General features: G+C 35.2%; 2 protein-coding genes across 7 annotated transcripts in view; both read right to left on the bottom strand.

Moving 5' to 3' along the window:
- Positions 1–21,590, bottom strand: part of LOC118743508 (transcription factor E2f1) — a 279,469-nt gene that overhangs the window by 20,718 nt on the left and 237,161 nt on the right. For all 6 annotated transcript variants that reach the window (XM_036476247.1, XM_036476238.1, XM_036476262.1 and 3 more), the window contains 2 exons: positions 2,896–4,308; positions 1,951–2,805 (listed from right to left, as the gene is read on the bottom strand). In XM_036476247.1, the coding sequence (XP_036332140.1) occupies positions 1,951–2,805; positions 2,896–3,381 (1,341 nt within the window). In that variant the 5' untranslated portion in view covers positions 3,382–4,308. The remainder of the gene's footprint in view (positions 1–1,950; positions 2,806–2,895; positions 4,309–21,590) is intronic.
- LOC118743572 (ATP synthase F(0) complex subunit C2, mitochondrial) lies at positions 10,051–11,367 on the bottom strand. Its single transcript, XM_036476340.1, has 2 exons — positions 11,124–11,367; positions 10,051–10,529 (listed from the first exon to the last, which is right to left on the bottom strand). Exons 1-2 carry the CDS (start codon positions 11,287–11,289, stop codon positions 10,411–10,413), a joined length of 285 nt encoding a protein of 94 aa, XP_036332233.1. The 5' UTR covers positions 11,290–11,367; the 3' UTR covers positions 10,051–10,410.

The following is a 21,590-nucleotide window of genomic DNA, read 5'->3' as shown; positions in this document are numbered from 1 at the left end:
TATTCAACTAACAGACCACTCGGATATTTAAAACCGTGTTTTTTGTTTAACCTTACAGTCTTTAGACCATCTTGAAATGGAAAGATTAAATTATTTTAAACTTTTTCTGAAATAAGCATTCTACAGGAAAAATGCAGCTATACTAAGGACCGGTTACTCAATGTTTGGTTGACACTAATCTCCGGTTAAGCACAGCTATCGACGTTACCGACTCCCTGTTGTATGCATGGAGTCGAAGAGGTCGACAACGATGTTTAACCGCAGATTAGTGTTAATCAGACATTGAGTAACCCGCCCTAAAACAGCTAAGCGAATAGGAAGCTAAACGGAATGTATCATAGTGGGCTAATTTTAATTTAAAAATTCTATCGTTACCTTAATCCAGCTAATACTAATAATGGAAAAAGATTTTTAGTACAGAAAGTGGTGATCAATATATATTATAATTTAGAAAGAAAAGAAAATAGTTTCTCTTCTCTAATTTATGCTGATCTGAATATTTGTATTACTGTTTTATATTTTGTTTTAATTACCCCAAACGAAGTAGGGTGCTCTGCTAGTATATAATAATAATCGTTTGTTTAAAAAGAGTCACATCTTACTCGCAAAAGCTAACAAATTTATTTAAATATTTGTAGCCCATACAATTGATTAGTTCTTATCAATGAAATCGTATCCACTACATTATACAGCAAAAGTACGATGGTGCTGGTATGTGAAGATCGCATTGGCATCATCGGCCTTAGTACCCGGTTCAACATCCGACGACAGCAGGTTCCGCGTACCGGAACGCCTCGGGTTTTCCCCGACCAAGGGCTGCTGTTTCGGCGATCTAACCCTGTTTAGACCGGTGAACATTTTTAACCGTCGTTCGTCCTGGGGCAACAACTTGTAGTAGGGTTGTTCCCCATCCTTTTTCTCCGGGCTGGCGTCAATGCAAACCCCGGACCAGAATCTATTTTTGCTACGGAATGGAAGAAGAAGTGGACCACGTCTTTTGTGGCTGTATGTAACTCAAGGCACACTGCCTCCACGGCAACCTACAACTTTCGCAATGCGCCGGTGCCTCCAAACACTCAAACAGCCTGAATGGTTCTTCTGAGCTCAACATAACTCCAAGCAGCGCATGTGAAGCAGTGGTGTAATTATACTCGGCATAGAGCGCATAATCTCCCAGAATCAGCTGTTCAGTGTAATCTGTTAGTCTGTTCCAGTACTCCACGATTTAGTTACGAATACATAACTGAAGAATGCGTATGCATAGCCTAAATGAAGTCGACACTATTGTTAGTTGCTGCTTTTGTCAAATGAAATGGCGGCAACTAACTTTATAATCGACTTTGTTTCGACTATAAATATGTCCCAATGCTAGGGTATGTACAAGAACGGCTTCTCAATAATTCTTGTAAATCTGATGGGTACTGGAACAGATTAATGAGAGCAATGAGAGTGGCATCTCTCATTGAAAAGGTCACATAGCGAAAAATAAAAATTCTCCCGACTTCGCTGCCATGCCCTGTCATGCGCTGCGTCGGATAATCGCATAAAGCTCATTAAAAAGGTTCGATATTTGGCAGTACTCATGTTATGCGCTGCAGTGCTTAACTCTGAAGTCATACCAAGCAAGTCATACAAGTCTACCACATCAGCAAAATTTACCAAATACCGAAAAGCTTCTTGCTGGAACCATCTGCCATTCAAATGCTGCAGATGCAATAATAATCTTCTTTTAAACTGCCAATTCTGCGGACATCCAACAAGTCCAAGTAAAAAAATATATATATATTTTGAAACCGGCAGTTAAAGAGTCAAGCGTTGTTGTTGTTGTTGTTGTTGTAACAACCTGCCACAGGTGGAATACCTTAACGAAAGATATTCAGCTCATAGCCGCAGTGTCCGTATATACATACATGTGCCTATCGCCTTCGCTATCTTACAGTTAATACTCACCACAAGTTTGGCTTCCGGTGGCGCCTTTATGACAATTATTATCTGATCTTTAAACAGATCGACACTTTTCAAATCGGTATGCGTCACATAGGCCAATTGATTGTTATTCGATATTTCGGTACTGAGCTCCTCACGTATCTGATCTATTAACATATTCAATTGATTCTCCTTTTGTTCGAGTCTTTCATTCTCTAGCTGCATGTCACGCGTACGCTCTGAGCTCACCAGCGAGTTGCCGCATTTCCATTGAATATTGTTCTTCGACTTCTTCTCCAATATGCCAATACCCTCCAGCACATTCGTAATATCGTAGATGCGTCGCTTTTGCACCAGCAATTTGGCTGACGCATCGTTGAGGTCTACGACACCGTCCGGTGAGCCTTGCAGCAAATCGACGAATTTTTTCGTCAATATGCCCAGTGAGGTGTCGGCACGATTACCTTCGGGTGTGCGTTTCGAGGCGGGTAATGAAGAGGCGGATGAGGTTGTGCCCGTTTTGTAAGCAAACGTCGATGAAGTCGACGAGGCAGACGATGGCGGGCGTTGTGGTTGCGGTGAAGGTGTGGCGAAATGCAAAGTCGACGCCACCGCCGCTGTTGCCATCACATTTTGATGTTGCGAGCTAGCTAAGCGGTTGTTGTTGTTGTTGCCGCTGCTGCTGCTGCTGCTTGTGCGCACCAACACCGGTTGCTTGGTGGATTTGTGTTGGAATTGCTGTGAGCGCGGTGGCTGTTGTTGCACCACCACCACATTGCTGGGCGCAAAATCACCGGCGGACGCTGACTGATGTTTGGCTTGCTTCTTGGGATGACTACTTTGTTCGGCAACAGATGTGGGGTTGCGTCGCTTCACTTGCTGCATGAACGACATGGAATGAGGTGAAAAGAAAAGAAATACATTAATTAGCACAAGTTATACATATAGTTGTGCAAGTAGGTTGCTCACCTTATAGTACTCCGTTATGTGTGGTGTGGAATCGGCGCTATTTCGGCTCGCCAGCGTGGACGTGTATCTGCCGGTGAAGTGAGATGTCACCGCCGCTGTAGCTGGCGTCGACGTCGTTGCGGACGACGCTGACGTCGATGAGGTTGACGATGCCTGCTTCAGCGTTACACCATAGCCATGATCCAACAGATGCGTCGCAAGTGGCACTGTTGTAGCGCTGCTGATGACTTGCGTCTTTCCACTGCCCTGCATCAGCATCGAAACAGGTGATGACGAGCCAGACGATGATGATGACACAAATGCCGAATTTGAATTGCGCTTCGTACTGCTGGTGCCGCTGGTGCTAACCATGTCGTAGGAGAGTTGCCGCACCGCTGACTTGACAACCATTTGTGGCGTACCATTATTGCTGTTGGTATTGTTGGTATTGTAAGCGCTGCCTGTTGCTGACGTTGTTGCTGCTGTAGCTATGAAATATTTGGGCATGTTTGTGCAGTTTGTCAGTGGGTTTGGACGTTTGAGCGCGGCGTCTTACTGCCTTTCAGCGCAGCGCGACTGGAAGACAGAGGCAACAACAACTACGTGCGGTTTTGTGTGTATATGTGTGTTTCTCTTTCTAGGCTCCAAATTGCGGCACCAGCTTATGCGGTTTCTTCTGCTGAGCTTGTTGGCTTGCTGATTTGTGGACTTGCAGCTTGCCGCCAAAAAAGCTATACATTAATTTTAAACTAGATTTTTTCTTTTAACTTATTTCGTTTTTTTTTTTTTTAATGTATTATGTACGTTGTTTGCTGCTTTCGTTTTGCTTTGTTTAGTTTTAGAAACTCTTTACTTAAAAAAATATATGTATGTAGACTATTTTGTTTTACTGTATTTTAAATGTGATATTCACTTCTTATTTCCAAATTTATGTGCACTGCTTCTGCTTTGCTTCTTTATACATATTACTTTTATTTTGGCTTTGCTGGCTTAATTAAGTTTTCTTTTTTCTCCTTTTTCTAGTTTCTACTATCGGCTTTCGGATTTCTACTTTTTGTATTCAGTGCTCAAAATCTCCTTTTTTTACGTGTTCTTTTGTTGCTCTGTGTGCATTGCTCTGGCACTTTCTTTGTTGCTTAGTCTTACTATTTCCGCTTACTTCAATCACCTTCGCTCGCTATGTCATTCGTTCGTGGCGAGACAGAGAGCTTTGAATTTGTTTAATTACTAATTAAAAAACTTTTTGCTTCTTCATTGATTTAGTACTTTTTAGTTCGAGTGCGTTCTTATGTACTCTTCTTCTTCCTTTCCGTTGAAATATGTACGTAGTTTTTTCTTTGTGATTGTGGTTGTTGTTGTTGTTGCGGCTGATAACTTTTTATTGTACATAAAATTTTCTTATTTACTAAATTAGCACCTAAAGATTCATTACATCTGAAATGGAAAAAAAGAAAAAGAGAAGATTTAGGCGTGAAAGTTTAAATGAAAAAGTAAATGTAGACAAGGGTATATTTTTTATTAGGTGTCAGTGTTGCCAACCGGGAGAGAATTCCTCGATTTTGAAGGAATTTGAATTTCTCGGTGGAATCGGAGAATGACTTTAAATTTTGAGGAATTCAATATACAAACGATTTTGATTTGAACATTCCTATTGTGGATAAAATTGCATTTATAAATTACAAATTGTGGTAACAATCTCTCATTTTGTATCGCGGGTTCGAAACATTACGTAATTGCCTCGTGCAACCATGTCGATATTAAAGAAATTGCAACTTTGTATAGCGACTTTTTTCACTTTTTTCACGTTTTCGTTTGACACTCTCTTTTCTCGTTTCGTTTTCGCCACCAAGCCATCGTACTAGCTTTTTATATTATAAACAAGAAATGTTGAAAAGACTGTCCTTATTACATACTTTTTTTCAATAAAAAATGAAGCGCCTTCAATATGTAGCAAAATACATTTTGGGGGAATTTCATTGAGAATAGGGGAATTTTTTAAGGAATTTCGGGGAATTAGCCCCAGGGGAGTTGGCATCCCTGTTAGGTGTACACAAAAAAGGGTGGCAGCTATGTTCGTTCACAAAAGAAATGTTACTAAAAGGTAGCATACAAAAGTTGTTGCATATTTCACGGGGAAATATTAGTTTTTTATCTTCTGTTGACCTTTACGCTTTTTGTATAAAGATTTTGTCTGAGTATACACTGGTGAAATTTTGCGGCGGATAATTTTCTAAAACATTCCAACCCCCTTAGCGACCTCCCAAATTCCATTTTATTCAGACTTTGCAAAACAGGGGTCAAAACGACCCTTGCGGTAGAGCGAGAGAGAAGAGAGGTTAAAATGCTCTACAAAACTATTCCTCGTGAAATAGTGAAACTTCTTAAGATTAATTTCTCGTATATTTTTCAGGAATATTTAATTAACATGGCAAGTGTCGCCGCTAAAGGAAAGAAAATAGGTTTTTTTTCAATGAAACATCTTTTGAATCTTGAGAAATGACCAGTCCCATTTGTCGTAGAAAAATTATTGATTCGTAATTCGGAAAATTTGCAGTCAGAACTGTGGTCAAGTTTTTACAAGGTTTAACCTGGACCAATGCATTTCAAATCGGCCAATGGATGAATTTTCGTCAGAATTTTCCTTTTATCATATCTGCCAAAGGAAAGAAATTAAATTTTTTTTCGAAAGTTATGCAAATTTAGAAATTTCACAACTTCCGGGATTTTACAAGTTTATTTTAGAATATCTCAAAAAATTATTATAGTCATAAAAACGGTTCTGGTCTCGTTCTAAAAGTGGTGTAAAGAAAAAACATACAAAAATAATAAAAAATTTGAAAATTACAGAATTTCGAAATAAAAAAAAAAAAATTTATATGTAGAAATTAGTAAAAAAATTTGGAAATTAAATTAAAAAATATTTATATACACTACCTCCAACTGATTTTAAAAGACTCAACTTTTCAACGTGTTCATTTAGGATATGAATTTTTGAGCTTTGAAGCAATTATTATTTTTTTTTGCAAACCCCAAATGAAATTACGTTGAACAGTTTTTATTTAATATAGAATTAATTTTCATTTAGAGTTTGTAAAATTTCGTTATATGATAAAGAAAAGTTCTGACCAAAATTCGTCCACATAAAAAATGGTCGATTTGCCACGGCAAGACTCACATGTAAAAATTTGGCCTTCATTATTTTAACTTTATACTTCTTTTTAAATTTTTTCCTTAGGAAATTTTCGGGAATTGGTATTAATACTTTTCAAGATCCTACGGGTTTTTTGCGATTTTTCAGAAATTTTCTGGTTCAACGCTACATTTGAACTTCAAATTTGCTATTAGTTTACTACATTTTTTTTTTTTACTTTTTACCATAAAATGGATTTCCCGCTACGGTCTGAAAATCTGTGTAGTCCCCACCCTCTATTGGTCGACGATGGGACAGTTTAACTTTCGACAAACATTTTGCTCAATTAAATAGCCTTAACTTAAAGTATTAACCTAAAAAATGAAATTAACGTCAGTTGGCACAGAAAAGAAACGACTGGCGTGCCTTATTTGCGGTTATAGCGCCAAACAAGAAGAAGAAGAACACCAAATGAGCTACTTCATTTCAACCGAGATTTCTTCTAATCTTACAATAAAGTTCGTCTAAAAAGCGAATTCGCTGCAATCGTCTAACTGGTTCTCTACAAATATGTTTGTATGTATGTACACTAGGCGACATATGAAAGTGTACACCTTGTTCTAATATAATATTCACAATTATTTTTATGAAATTTTTTTTGCATTAATTATTTATGAAAATATAGTTCACTCTTCTATTACATAAACCGTATAAATCAAAGTTTCACATTTTATATAAAGTTCATAAAAATTAAAAAAATTTTCAACTTTTTATTCAGAATTTCTAGAAAATTTTCAAGTATGCAGTTTTGCAGCACATCAAGTTTCAACCTGTTAAAATATTGCGTTGATTTTTGAGATATTTTTTGAGACAGTTTTTGCGTTTTTTTTTTTATACAACAAGTGCAATTTACAAAAGCTGGCGTTGAATTCTTGAAATCTTGTTGCTAACGGTCTACCGTATATGATTTCATAAGAAATTTATGCTCATATGATAAAAAGTGCAAAAATCCGTAACCAAAAAAAACTTTTCAAAAATCAACGGGATTTTTTAGCCGTTTGAAACTTGCACTTCCCTAGACTAAAATTGAATACTCGAAAATTTTCTACAAATTCTGTATAAAAAATTGAAAATTTTGATAAGATTTTTTTGAATTTTCGTGAACTTTATATAAAGTATGAATTTTTGATTTGTATGGTTTATATAATAGAATTAACTATATTTTAATAAATAATTGATGCAAACAATTTTTCATGAGAAAATAAGGGTAAATATTATATTAGAACAAGATGTACACTTACATTTGTCGCCTAGTGTATATAACAAATGTTGCTTGCTTCTCGTTTAGCAAGTCACATAAATTTTAATGTTTGTTTTCTTTTTTTTTTCAAGCTTACAATTTATGCTTGCTCCATTGTTGTAGATATGAAAAGGGCATAGCCTACACTAAAATTCATACTTTCCTTCCTGCTAATTAACATGCGAACGATACTTAGCAACATTTGAGTGTCTTCCTCCACCTTCGACTTCGCCATTGGCTTGCTGACTCGCCAATATGTACATATACGGACTTACATATGTATACATATATGTTTATGCCACTCATATATTACTCATTCCCCAACGTCTTACAACCAACTACATACAATAGTTAACTGCCTGTCTGAGTTGGCTGACCTCTTATTCACGTTAAAGTGGAGTAGTACTACATATTTTAAAGCCGATGCGGGACTTCTAGTCGCTGACTTCACAACTACATACATACATACCTAGTTATGTTCTTATTGTTTTCTTTTCCTCCCCTGCCACTTGTTTCTCCTTGCTAATATGTACATATGTACGTCGTTATGTATGAGCGGTGCACAGAGCTTAAGTGGGAATTCTCATTGTTAGATTGCCGTTGCTGCGTCTGTCTGCTGCTGGTCAAAGTGAGTCCACATTCACACTATTCAATTATTTCTATTTATTTTTATTAAGCTTTTTTCGTTAGCATATGTATGTGTTTTTTTTTGCGCTTTCACACTCATAAATATTGGATTGTTGCAAATTTCGCCATGCAAATGAAACGGCAAAATAAAATGACTTCAAAAGGAACTTAAAATAAATATGTATATGTATAAGCAATAAAATAATAGCAGCGGGGGAAAACAGTTCATGAGCTCAAACTAAGAAAAAAAAAAAAAAAAACAATAAATAACTAAAAAAACAAAAAAACGAGCCATGAAAACGAGTATTTCAACGGCAATCGTAAAATAAAAAGAATGCTTGTTCCCATGTTAATTGCTTTATGGCATTTAAATAATAATCGCGTTAAAATGAACTGTAGTTTTCTTTTTTGTATATTTCTTTAGATTTTGTGTTTGTTGTACATTACTTAGCTTAAGATTACATACATACATATACATATATATACACAAATGTACTTATATTGGTTACGATAACAGCTTGATGTCTTGTTTATGTACGTATGTATGTACTACTGCTACATTAACGCGAATATCGTTGTCTATACTCTATTAGTATGCAGAGTGTATTTCTATAAATATATAATTAATTTTTTTTTTTATTATGTCGAGGCAATTTAAATAGTTTTGCAATTTATTTGTTAAGACCCCTTTCGCAGATATTTGTAGGTCAACGTTCATTATTTTTCAGTTAAATAAATACAAAAAGCCGTTGATTACTTAATAAATCGCCACATGTTATGTCTTTAGTTTCGGTTGCGAAAAAATTCACCTGCGATTACGAAATCGTAATGCTCATTAGACATTTAACAGTTAACAGCTGTGAGCATCAGTGTGCCGCGGCGACATCATGAAAAAATGTGTCGTAAAAAAGCAATAAATGGATCAATTGTATCACTAATTTTTTTTAAGTATCAAAGTATCAAGTTAGAAAAAACCTTAAAAAAAAAAATGCTATTTGGTTTCACATCTTTGCTTTTTATTATTGTCAATAACCAAAAAATCATGTAATGCACATTTATACACATACATATGTATGTATGTACAGTGAACAAAAATATCTTAGATATACTGGTAGAAACTTGAATACAAATATACATATGTATATATGTACTTAAAACTATTAACTGTCGATCATTTGTGTTGATTATCAAATTATGTGTTACATTCCACGTTAAACTCGTTGGAAATTATGTCAAAAAGATGAAACTACCTTCAGTGGCGTTTTATTTTGACTATGAATACGCCCCGGTATATTCTCAACAGTTTGCCTATGTATGAGGCAAGCAAAGTAAATTAAAAATGAATGCAGTCAACTCATTATACATAGTTCGTTTAGAGTATTTTTCATTAAGCTTATTTGACCCCAAAACGTTTAATATTTTTGATCAAATTTTAAAAGCTGTCACTGCATAAGTACATATCGTACACGATCTTCAAAAGTGACACAACTCAAAATTTGATATTTTTGAAATTATGCACTAAAATTTTTTGTTATAATTTGTTGAAAAAAACCTAAGACAAAGTCTTTCTTGCCCTTGTGCTAAGAAATAGTTTATCGCATTTTCTGACGAAAGTGATATTTTGAGTTGTGTCTCTTTTTAATACGGTGTGCGATATGTATATAATTTTTTTTCTTTCTAATTTATCAAAATTGGTAGCATCTCGCAAAATGAACGAAAAAATAAAGTATCTTCCTAAATTTGCACAAACACTGGTGGGCATATTATGTACATTAGAGTGCATTACTCTCCATACAAAAAAAAAATAAAAAATCGGTAATGTTTTCCCATCGGTATTATAAAATTTATTATATTTTAAGACTTGTGCCAAAATAATTCGAAAATATATTAAGATTTACGTAAGCTGGGCCGAGTTGAAAATACCTCCAAATATAGAGTTCAAATGGGCGTGACGTGACCACTCTGCCTTTCTCAAAATTTTTCGAAACTGGTTACCAGTGAAAAAAAACGTTTAATTTTTTAAATCACTGCGCCGCATAAAAAGTTCTAATTTCGAAATATGTTGAAATATATGAAACTATATACATATGTTACTATTTTATAAGAAAACCATACTAGTCCCAAATAGATTGTAAAACCAAATTTAATAACAAAAAAAAACTAGTGTTTATTTTCAAAAATCGGATGAAAGTTTACTGAATTATTAAAACTTTTATGAAAACAAAATTTTTGCAAAAATATTATTTTTAACTATACTACTCAAAAATGTTTTCTTTCCCGTTTTTTTCTAACTCAAAATCATCAGTTTCTCGTTGAACTGACCAGCATTTTTCTGATCATAAACGATCGGAATGAAAAAAGAAATCGGATTGTAGCTATTTCTTGGTGAAAGTGTTCGCCTTGTTCATCACTGAACTGGCCCAAATTATGTGGGAAGAAGTCCAAATGCAAATGAAGCAAATGAATTTTTATGGACATGCTAAATCGCATTAATTAACAACCGTGACATAGTCGTCGCTCTTGTGGTTTGTTGTTTCAACGATGGATTTCTGGCATAACCGATGATGAGGGAATCGAACACTGTGCCCATACCAGCACCTGTTTGTATTGGAAGTTTTCGCAAAAGAAATAAAACAATGTACGCCCCAATATAAATAAATGGGCAACTAAAAGCGAAAGAAAGTTGATGAAAAGCAGAATTTCTATAGTTTTATTTATTGACAATCAGTCACAGATTAGTCTGAATTGAGTTCTACATAGAATGCAGCAAGCACATCGCACTAAAATTGCTGGTCACAAAGGATTTCAATGAATACTAGACTAGCCCGAAAGCTTGTCTAGCATTCAGAATTTCTTGTCCCTTTGCCTCTTAATTATACAAGTTTCCTGCTAGAAAATAAATCGGTTTAAGTTCACACGCACCACAGCATGTTTGATTTGAACTTTGACCAACTCTCAGACCTTCCCGAGGCGATATTAGAGTAATCTACATTCTATCAAGACACAAGCAGCATTTCCAGAAAGAAATGTGAAAGGCAATGATAGAAAATACTCGTATGTGAGCCCCAGATGCTAGATTGCAACTGACTGATAAAAATAGAAATATTCGACAGAATTTACTGCATTTTTCCACTACAAACTTTCTTTTGCTTTTGATGTTAAGAAATATTTTTATAATCTTCCAATACTAACCGGAGTCGGCGACACCGACTGTTACAGCACCAGCACCAATGAATTTAGCAACTGAATCAATGTCACGAATTAGTGGAGAGGTCTGGCTTATATGGTAAATGTTATTCGATTCCAGTGAAATTCGGTTTGTTATTTGGACTAAATAAGCCAGAAAGACAGATTGCATACCGTAAAAGAGTCACAACTCAAAATAATACGTCGGTCAGAAAATGCGAAAAAACTATTTCTCAGCACATGATAATCATATGGGCAACGGCGACTTTACCTTAGGTTTCTTTTTAACAAATTATAACAAAAATTTGCTTCAGCTTTTGCTGAAAGGTAAATAAAAGCTCTGCGTACCTTTTTAGCGCATATTCTCAAAAATGCCAAATTTTGAGTTGTGACTCTTTTGAGTTTTAATGTGGCAAGGACTAAAGTTTTCTACACATATGCATTTGTTCTTCAGTGATAGTAGCAGCGATGCAATAATTGAATCAATCCGACAAAATTATAAAATTGGAAAAATTTTGCGAATTTTTTTTTTTGGGTAAGAACAGATGAGAAAAAGTAATGCCTCATGGCATCCTTTCCGGTTAACGTAAAAAAATAAAAACGAAAAAGATTTGGTATTTTGTTGGCTTTGATTTTAGTTAAAAAATATTTATATTTATAGGGATTGAAGAAAACATTATTAATCCTTAGGGTAATAATCGAGGAAAGAGTAGTTGACACTTTAACAGCAAAAAAAAATTTGCATTTAAATCGTTTGCATAAATTTTCCGAATTCAAACCGAGATCCATTGCTCCTCTTCAGGATATACATACATATATTATATATTTCAGTAGGGATAAAATCTGAATCATTATACTCATCGTTCATGAAAAAAACACTGTTATGTTTATCTTTATTACATTCAATAGTGTTATTAAGCTTTGTTACAAGATTTTTGACTTTTAGAAAAAATAGTCTAAGCGGTAGAAGTTATAGCTGCTATTCAGAGAACACCACATCTCCTCATCAGACTTCACAAAGTTCACAAAAATTAATTAAACTGAAAAAAAATCCATCAAAACTTGCAAACTTTTTATTCAGATTTTTTAGAAAATTTTCGACAGCTAAAGAATTCATCAAATTAAAATCAAAGCAATTTTCCAAAGTCTTGAAACTTCCACTTACTGCCGGTTTCACGAAAGAAATTTCAAGTAAAAAATTATTTTTTTTTTGTGACAGTTTCCATATGGAATTCACGAAAAAAAGTAATAATTTTTCACTTTTCAAACGGCTCTCATGAAACTGGCTATAAAAGTGCACACCTAAATTGTTTTCAAAAATTCCGAATAAAATGTTTGAAATTTTTAGGGATTTTAGCGCAAAATTGGCGGAATTGATTCGCTTAACTTTTATAAAAAAAAAATATTTAACATTAGCCAAAACTTGTAAAATAAAAAGTTTCGATTAATTCTTCCACCGGTGCATGTGCCACTATTCAACTATTTTTTTTTATCATACAAATTTTATTAAACCTTATTGAAAGTTTCACAAAGCAAGTAAATTTAACTATTAGGCAAGAATTTCATTACAACAACAAGCACACCACTTCAACATAGAGGAGTACAACATAAAAAGCACTTACCCGCGGGCGACACATACGTTCTAATTTGACAAATATTTGTTCGTAAGTGTAAATCTTTTTGCACAACTTAAAACTTACCCAATTTTATTTAGTTACTTATTTATTTTTTTTTATTTTTAATTTATTTGTTTAAATTCACTTCTTAATTTATGCAGCTGCCGCCCTACTATGTGTACTACGGCCAATGAAACCTTCCGACATAAACGTTCGAGTAGTTATGTACATATATACGTACATACGTATGTACACGTATGCGTATTTGCCATTTCGATTTGGCTTTGAAAATAACGTTACTTTCGATAAAGCGCTAGTTGATCGTTTTTTTTTGCGCTTTTTTCCTTAGCAGACCGTTCCATATACGAATGTATGTACGAATGTTCCCCCCTAAAAACTACAATACTATTAGCATATTTTTGTACAATTAGAGTTTATTGACATTTCAGCAAACAAATAAGAGTAGGAAGAAAAAATGCGGTAGTCGTAGGAATTGGGGGCAAAAAGGAAAAACAAGAATAACCAATAGTCAGCACTATGTGTTTTTGCCTTAGCTTAAAAAATGTTGGAATTGAAGAGGCAGAACAATTCTGAATTGAACAAAACAAAAACAAAGACGAATGCAATAGCGCCACTAACGAAAAGAAAAAATTTAAATAAAAAAATAGATATTGAATGGTGTGTGCGACAGGAAGAGCGTAAAAAAATACCAAAAATCAGAGTATGTAGAACAAACACCATGTGTATACGCATTAGGGTGGCCCGAAAAAAAGGTTAAAAAATTAAGCTCTTACCCCTGCGAGTTTTTTTTTTTTTGTTAAATGAGTTTCTTATGTTAAAATTTTTTAATACTACCGATTTTTTATGGGGTACCACACAGCATTTTTTGGGGTTTTCGGGAGACCTATAAAAAAGTAGTTGATATTAAGAAATGGTTAATTAAAAAATTTCTCTCAAAGAGAGACAGGTTTTTCCCATCAAAAAATATTAATTTTCAAGAAGTCTATACCATTTCTACCTAAAATGTTTTTTCCTCAAATAAAATACTGGGTTTTGAAGCAGTTCTAAATTTTATTTTTTATTCTGACAAAAACCTACAAACCCTAATATACATATGTATGTACATTATGTATGTATTATTTTGGTATGTCTAGGTAAGTGGCCAAGCAAATGTGAGGAATGTTAAATGGCTGCTTTAGTTTCATCTTAGGCAAAGTTTCAACACGCTCTTTAATTCACTTTTATTGAAAGGAAGTGTTTGAATTTCGAATTCACAAATCAAAAAAATAAAGTGTTAAGTAAAATAAAAAATTTAAATAAATACGCAATTTTTACGAAAAAAAAAACAACTGGCTTCAAAATTTAGGACTGCCGTTAGTTAGATTCTGTATGATTCAATGATCGGAACTAAACCAAATTAGTATGGCATGGTACCCCCTTTAAGGTACATGCATAGCAACAAAATATTCCGGCGAATTGATAACCTCCCCCTTTTTTTAAATCGGTCGGCCCGATAGATGGCATTAGCTATAGGTTTTTCAGTAGTCAGCATACCATGGCCAGGTGAGATATGGAGTGAGTTTACACAAAATACAGCGAAAAGCCCCTCCCTTTTCTGATTTAACTCCTTACGCGTGTTTTTTCATGGGGGTTTTAAACATCACCCTCGAACCCTGCAAGAACAGAAGGGAAATCGCAAAGAATTCCCCAAGATATGCTGGCCAGAGCTGCAGATAACTTTAAGGGACACCTCCAAATATGCTACTCACGCGAGAGAAAACCCAGTTTATCAGGACCTTGGTGACGGTTTTTGGCCCGTATTTCACGAATGCGGCTTGATATTCGCCTTAAGTGCCTGAATCGTCCGTCAATAGATTTTTCGCATAACATCGGCCTCTCCCGGTACCCCATAAAAAAAAGGCCAATTGACATCGCGGAGCCGGCTGAAACACGATTACCGAATTTGGCGCGCTAAAAATCGAACGTGGCATGGGCTGCGCGCCATCCTGCCGAAACCAAAGATCGTCGAAGTCCAAGTCTTCAATCTCCGGCCATAAAAAAAAGCGTTTATCATGCCTCTGTAGTGCTCACCGGCGACCGAAATGGCGTTTACAGCAGCAATTTCAAAGAAAAATGTGCCAATGACGCCACCGCTCCAAACTGTCACTCTCTGAGGATGTAATGGCTTCTTCGCGATCTCGTGCCAGTTTTCCGCCCCTTAGATGCAGCAGCTTAACATAGCCTCTTCTTCTTCTTTTTTGGCGCTGTAACCGCCTAAACGATTTTGGCCGAGTTCAAAAAAGCACGCCAGTCGTTTCTCCTCTGTCCAACTGACGCCAAGTGAAGCCAAGTCCTTCTCCACCTGATCTTTCCATCGCAGTGGGGGCCTCCCTCTTCCTCTGCTACCACCAGCGGGTTCCGAGTTGAATACTTTCAGAGGTGGAGAACCAGTGTCCTTTCGAACGACATGGGCAGGCCAGCGGAGCCGCTGACTTTTTAATTTGCTGCATTATGTCCATATCGTTGTAAAGCTCATACAGCTCATCGTTCCATCGTCTGCGGTACTCGCCGTCGCCAAAGCGTAAAGGACCGTAAGTCTTCCGCAAAATCTTTCTCTCAAACAGCCGCCGATATGGAAATAAGCTCCGTCAGATAATACGATTTTTCGAGCAAAATCGTTGTGCAACAAGTTTGCATTATTTCTCATTTCTGACTTTATAATTAAAAAAATGTATTTGCATTCATGTAGATATCCTGAAAAACTGGTATTTTGCACTGGGCTAATCCGTTCTGCTAAGTGTCAAAAAGGTGCAGAGAAAAAAGATGCCGCCCACACGGCCACGCCGCGATCGGACGCAACGCAAGCCATATGGGACCGTTATAGGGAGGTGAAGAGGGAAGCGAGACGTATTTGCCGCAATAAGAAGAGAGAGGCGAAGAGCTTGAAATGCTGGCCGACAGGAAGAATGCCCGAAAATTTTACCAGAGGGTTAAGCGACTTACAGAAGGTTTCAAGACCAGGGCGTACTCCTGTAAGAACAACAATATCGACCTAGTTACCGATGTTCAGAACGTACTTAAATTATGAAGGGAACATTTTTCCAACCTACTGATTGGTAGCAGCACGGAAAGTTGTGTAAAAGAAGAACCCGAGCCCCGAGTCGATGATGACGGAGTCGATGTTCCACCGCCCGACCATGACGAGGTACGAATAGCAATAACGCGGCTGAAAAACAACAAAGATGCTGGAGCTGACAGCCTGCCCGCTGAGCTATTCAAGTACGGCGGCGACGAGTTCAACTCTTATGCAAAAAATGGGCAGATGACCGCATGCCCGACGACTGGAATTTAAGTGTGCTCTGCCTAATCCACAAGAAAGACGACCACGCCATTCGCGTCAACCCCCGCGGGATCAGCCTTCTAAACATAGGTTACAAGGTATTATCGAGTGTATTGTGTGAAGGACTGAAGCCAAACGTTAACGAACTGATTGGGCCTTATCAGTGTGGCTTTAGACCTGGAAAATCAACCATAGACCAGGTAATCACAACACGCCAAATCTTGGAAAAGACCCGCGAAAAAAGGATAGACATTCTCCACGATTAAAATCCGCTTTCGTTAGCACTAAAAGGAGTTCCCTATACGCAGCGATGTCTCAATTTGGAATCCCCGCGAAACTGATACGGCTGTGTAAAATTATGTTCAGCAATACCACGAGCTCTGTCAGAATTGGAAAATACCTCTTCGAGCCGTTTGCTACCAAAGGGCGTTTCAGACAGGGCGACTCCCTTTCATGTGTTTTTTTTTATTCTGATTTTGGAGAAGATAATAATAGCTGCAGAACTGAACCGCTCAGGAAAAATTTTTTACAAGCGTGTGCAACTACTGGCGTAAGCCGATGACTAGACGAAGTATCTCCTGTCATCAAACAAACAGTCAGCACATTGGTGCCTTGGCACCCACGTCACTGTTGGCAGCCATACAACGCAGAATCACTCTTGCCAACAAGTGCTACTTTGGACTGAGCAGGCAATTAAGGAGTAAAGTCCTCTCTGGACGACAAAAACCACACTCTATAATGGCCCCGTCAGAATGGGTACTTTGCGTACGTTCCGGTCAGGGATGAAACTGACAGTTGAGTACACTGTGTGTGTATGCATAGAGAGCGTCAACGGACCCGACGAACGTTGGCCAACTCTCGACCTATGACGCACGTAAGTCCGGCACTGCTGACAGTTGTACCTTGCGTCTACACAAGACAAGACAATTGAGAATATGTATTAGTTGTCACATTGTTTGAGTAAAGTAGGCGTTCAGACAATAAACTCTCTTCGAAAAGTCAAGCACAGTGACGAGGACAATGACAGAAGTGTGAATATATTACTAAAAAAGTTTGAATGGCTCTGCAAAATTGACTTGTGTAAACCGCAACTAGGCGGCTATCAAGAACAGTTGACTTTTGTTTGTAAACGCAACACCTACATTGTGGCGTACGTACATAAGTCACTTACTTCGCATAATTTTTCGGTATTGACGTACAAGTACTCAATCTGACGGTGCTGGTATATGGCGCAGACGCATGGACAATGACAATATCCGATGAGGCGGGTCTTGGAGTATTCGAGAGAAAGATTTTGCGGAAAATTTACGGGCCTTTACGCGTTGGCGACGGCGAGTACCGCAGACGATAGAACGATGAGCTGTATGAGCTTTACAACGACATGGACATAATGCAGCTAATTAAAAAGTCAGCGGCTCCGCTGGCCTGCCCATGTCGTTCGAAAGGACACTGGCGCTCCACCTCTGAAAGTATTCAACTCGGAACCCGCTGGTGGTAGCAGAGGAAAACGGAAGCTCCCACTGCGATGTAAAGACCAAGTGGAGAAGGACTTGGCATCACTTGGCTTTGTTGAACTCGGCCAAAATCTCCTAGGCGGTTACAGCGCTAATCTAAAAGAATAATCTCGGAAAAATGTAAAATATTTTACAGATGCTATAAATCATGAACTATGTATATACATAACTACATACAAACATTCATATATAGCATATAAACATATTTACATACATACACATGTAGCTTTCCAGAGAGTAAGCACTGCATGACAGCTGATACATTTTTCTACAGCTTTTTGATAAGCAATTCAACCGCAGGCATTTACAAATAAATAATGAATTATAAAATCATAAAACTGACTTTTTTTTTTAGAAGCCTTCGACTCAGTAAATGTAAAATGGGCATCAGGGTAGCCAACTCATTTTTGAGAATTCCCCGATTTCGACAATGAAATTCCCGATTTCGTAAAATTCCCCACCCATAGATACCTTCTTATAAAAAAAAATAATAAACAATTTATATATATTAGATATATTGCTGTACTAAATATATATTCATAAACCAAAGTAAACAAACAAAGAATAAAAAGTATACATATAATATTTACATACATACAATATGTACACATACAGCGGTAGAATAAAATTTAGTCGCACCAAATTTTGACTAATTTTCGTAAATATTTTTTTTTTGTTATTTAATTTGAATTATTTCTATAAAAATATAATTAGTTCTTTAACAAAAATCGTTTAAATCCAAGTTTCAAACTTTGTGCAATATTTTAAATAAATTCAACAAACTTTCGTAAACATTTCGAGTTTTTAATTAGATTTTATAGAAAAAGTTTGAGTTTGTTAGCCCATTTAATTTTAGTATAGAAAGGTACAAATTTCAAGTACTTAAAAATTTTTGGTTTTGGATTTTTTTTTTGACGAAGGGCGGTTTTCTTCCTTATAAAATAAATTGTGTTTATTCGTTATATGAAAGCAAATGCTACAAAAAATTTTTAAAAAATCAACGGTAATTTTTAGCTATTTGAAACTTTATTATACTAGAATCGAACGAGCTACAAAACTGTGTGCGGCTCATTCCACGGTGACGGGTGAGACATTTCAACTAACATTTTTTTTTAAATCATTATGAAATTCGTGTATGTACATACATATCTGTAAATGTACGGAGAAGGAACGCACCTAATTGCCAAAGCATTTTGGAATTTTAAACCTAACTGCCTGTTTTGCGAACTGATTTGATATGTCTTCACAAGGTAACTACTTGGAAGTAATGAAGGGGCTTTGTTAAAATTTGGTGAATATAAAAAAAAACCCAGCAAGAGCGCAAAACAGCACAGCTGATATCCAATCCAATTTAACGGAAAAGTAGATAGCCGATAGTACTACAAAGTGCCAGTCAAACAGGAACAGTGGGGGATAATAAAAATTTGCTGATGCTACAGAAACCCAATCATTTTTGGCAGCCAATCGGCGGCAAAAAAAAAAGGCTTCAATGGGCAAACTCCATTCCACTCTACTCCAATTGCTTATTTCGGAGCAATGGCTGTGAACGAGAGCAACACACGAGATTATGCCAGCAAGCCATTGAAGAAAGAAAGAACAAAACCAACTCCTCAGCATACATTGTTGCTGGGCTGTGTAGAAAGGAATGGAGAACGGCACCAATGGCATCTGTTTTCGCATGAATGAAATATTAGGCGAAAACATGCCGAAATCCGATATGAAAGCAAAATTGAAATGTTTACACTACCGGTACGAGGAGTGCATCAGAGATTTGGGATTTCGTAGAGCTGCGATCAGCAGCAGCAACAACGGCACGCATACTACATGGATGTACATACATATTTATGACCTTATTTATGTATTATTAAGCGACATGTGTAATTTAGTAAAGTCGCATTCCAGAGATGTGTGGCCATCACACAACACTTGAGCGAACAACTTAACCCCGAATTTCGGCAAAAAAGAGGAAAAATAAATAAAAATAAGTAAAGTAAAATCTGGTAAAAAGTAAAGCTCATTAAAAAGGAGTAAAAAATATGTTGTTGTTGTTAAAGCAGTAGCCGCAGTGTGTATTATATTACGTGTATGGTTTATGGTTTCATGTCTACTCTTTTTAATATTGGCTGGCTGGCTAGCTGATGTGCTTCTATTTGATTTTTTTAAGATTAAAATAATCAAGAAGAGTGAGGCGATAAAATGCATTAAATATTTTTTATTTATTTATTTTTTGTTTTTTTTTGGTTTTTAGACGGTTGCTCGCGCATACATTTTGCAAAAATAATCGGAACACACACAGTTTAACTTTTCTAAATGGTTGAATGATTTAACACTGGTAAGAAAAATATAAAGATTTGCAAAATGTAGCTCGAAGCATACAGGATTTTGGGATAAATGATGAAATGAGCAAATATTAAAAACGATCTTTGATCATGAGCTTTTTAAGGTAGGTCGAGAAATTCGCGAAACTGCGTTTAAAATATTAACAATAATAATTAATAAGTTTTGTGAGCATATTGTAAATAAATATGTGGAAAATTTTTGGAACAAATGTGAACTTTACACCAATTTTTATTATTTTTTTACTTTACAAAATTTTTTGCCAAAATTTCATTCCGAATAAAACTAGGTACCGTTTATAAAAATCAATATCAATCATATTTTATTTTATTTTTATATATTATAATATTATTTTTAGGATCTTATTTCATGTTTTTTATTTTTTAATAAATTTATTTTCTCTTTTTACATTAATGTTAAGATTTTATTGCTAAATATATATTTTTTTAATGGGATTTAATTTTTAGAAACTTATTTTATTTTTGCTTTTGTTTTTTTATTATTTAATTTTTAGATTTCATTGTTTTAAAAAGAGCTTTCGTTTTTTTAATTTAGAGTACTTTTTAACAACTTTTTTTATATATTTTGTCTGTTTTTTAATAGATTTTTTTTTTCTTTTTTAACCGACTTCATAAAAAGGAGAATGTTATCAATTCATCGAACTTTTTTTTATGAATGTTAGCGCATAACTTTGGACCAGCTTAACCGCTTTCTATAATTCTGTTTTTAATAGAAAGGTGGTCCCATACTAATGTGGTTTACATCCGATGATTGGATCATGATGCAGAAATTAACATAATCTTAAAATTGTACATGTGAATTGAAGTCGGAGTTGTTTTTTTTTTGCTTAAAAATTATTTGTAATTTTTAGATTTTATTGCTTAAAAAATAGCTGTTTTCTTTATTTAATTTAATTTTCAGAAAACTTATTGCTAAAAGGCAAACAGAATAACTGATATTAAAAGACTTACAGCCAATTTCACGAATGCAATTTAAGTGAAAATTATTTTAATTTTTTGAATTTCATATGGAAATTGAGAGAAAATAAAACATTATTTTCCATTTATGTAAATTGCTAAAGAAACCGGCTGTTAGAGATACAGCCTCATTTCCTAAATAATCAATAAATTCAACTATTAGATACTTTTTTATAATTTTTAGATTTTATTGTTTTAAGAAGAAAAATAGCTTTTTAACTTCATTTGATTTTTAGAATCTTACTTCGTGTTTTTCGGTAATTAATTTTTCGTCTTTTAATTTAATTGTTTTAAAAAGAAAAATGTACTTAAAAATATTGTTTTTTTTAATTTCCTTTAGTTTTTAGAAACTTATTTTACTTTTTCATTTGTTTTAATAAATTTTTAGATTTTATTGTTTATAAAAAGAACTTTTTTTAAATTTAATTTAGTTTTTAAAAGCATGTTAACTTTATTTTTTCTCTTTTTAATTGAATATTTTGCCTTTTTCAATTAAATTTGTTTCTAATTTTCAGTTTTTATTGCTTCAAAAAGAAAAGTTTATATTTTTTCTCTATTTAATTTAATTTTTAGAAAACTTCTTGCTAAAAAAAAAACAAACAGAATAACGCTAAGACCCTTTTGTTAGCAGATCTTTCAAACAGTCTTGCGGAAAACATATAGTTGCCTTAATTGACAATTGCCTTACG

Source organism: Rhagoletis pomonella, unplaced genomic scaffold, assembly GCF_013731165.1.
Source record: "Rhagoletis pomonella isolate Grant_MI unplaced genomic scaffold, Rhpom_1.0 Rhpom_scaffold_00001, whole genome shotgun sequence".
NCBI classification, from domain to species: domain Eukaryota; kingdom Metazoa; phylum Arthropoda; class Insecta; order Diptera; family Tephritidae; genus Rhagoletis; species Rhagoletis pomonella.
This window is presented reverse-complemented; position numbering and strand designations above follow the sequence as displayed.

Coding starts and splice junctions, on each gene's coding strand:
- LOC118743572 (XM_036476340.1), bottom strand. CDS start 11,289: ATGCAATCTGTCTTTCTGGCTTATTTAGTCCAAATAACAAACCGAATT. Junction 10,530..11,123: donor AGTCGGTGTCGCCGACTCCG/GTTAGTATTGGA, acceptor CAATACAAACAG/GTGCTGGTATGGGCACAGTG.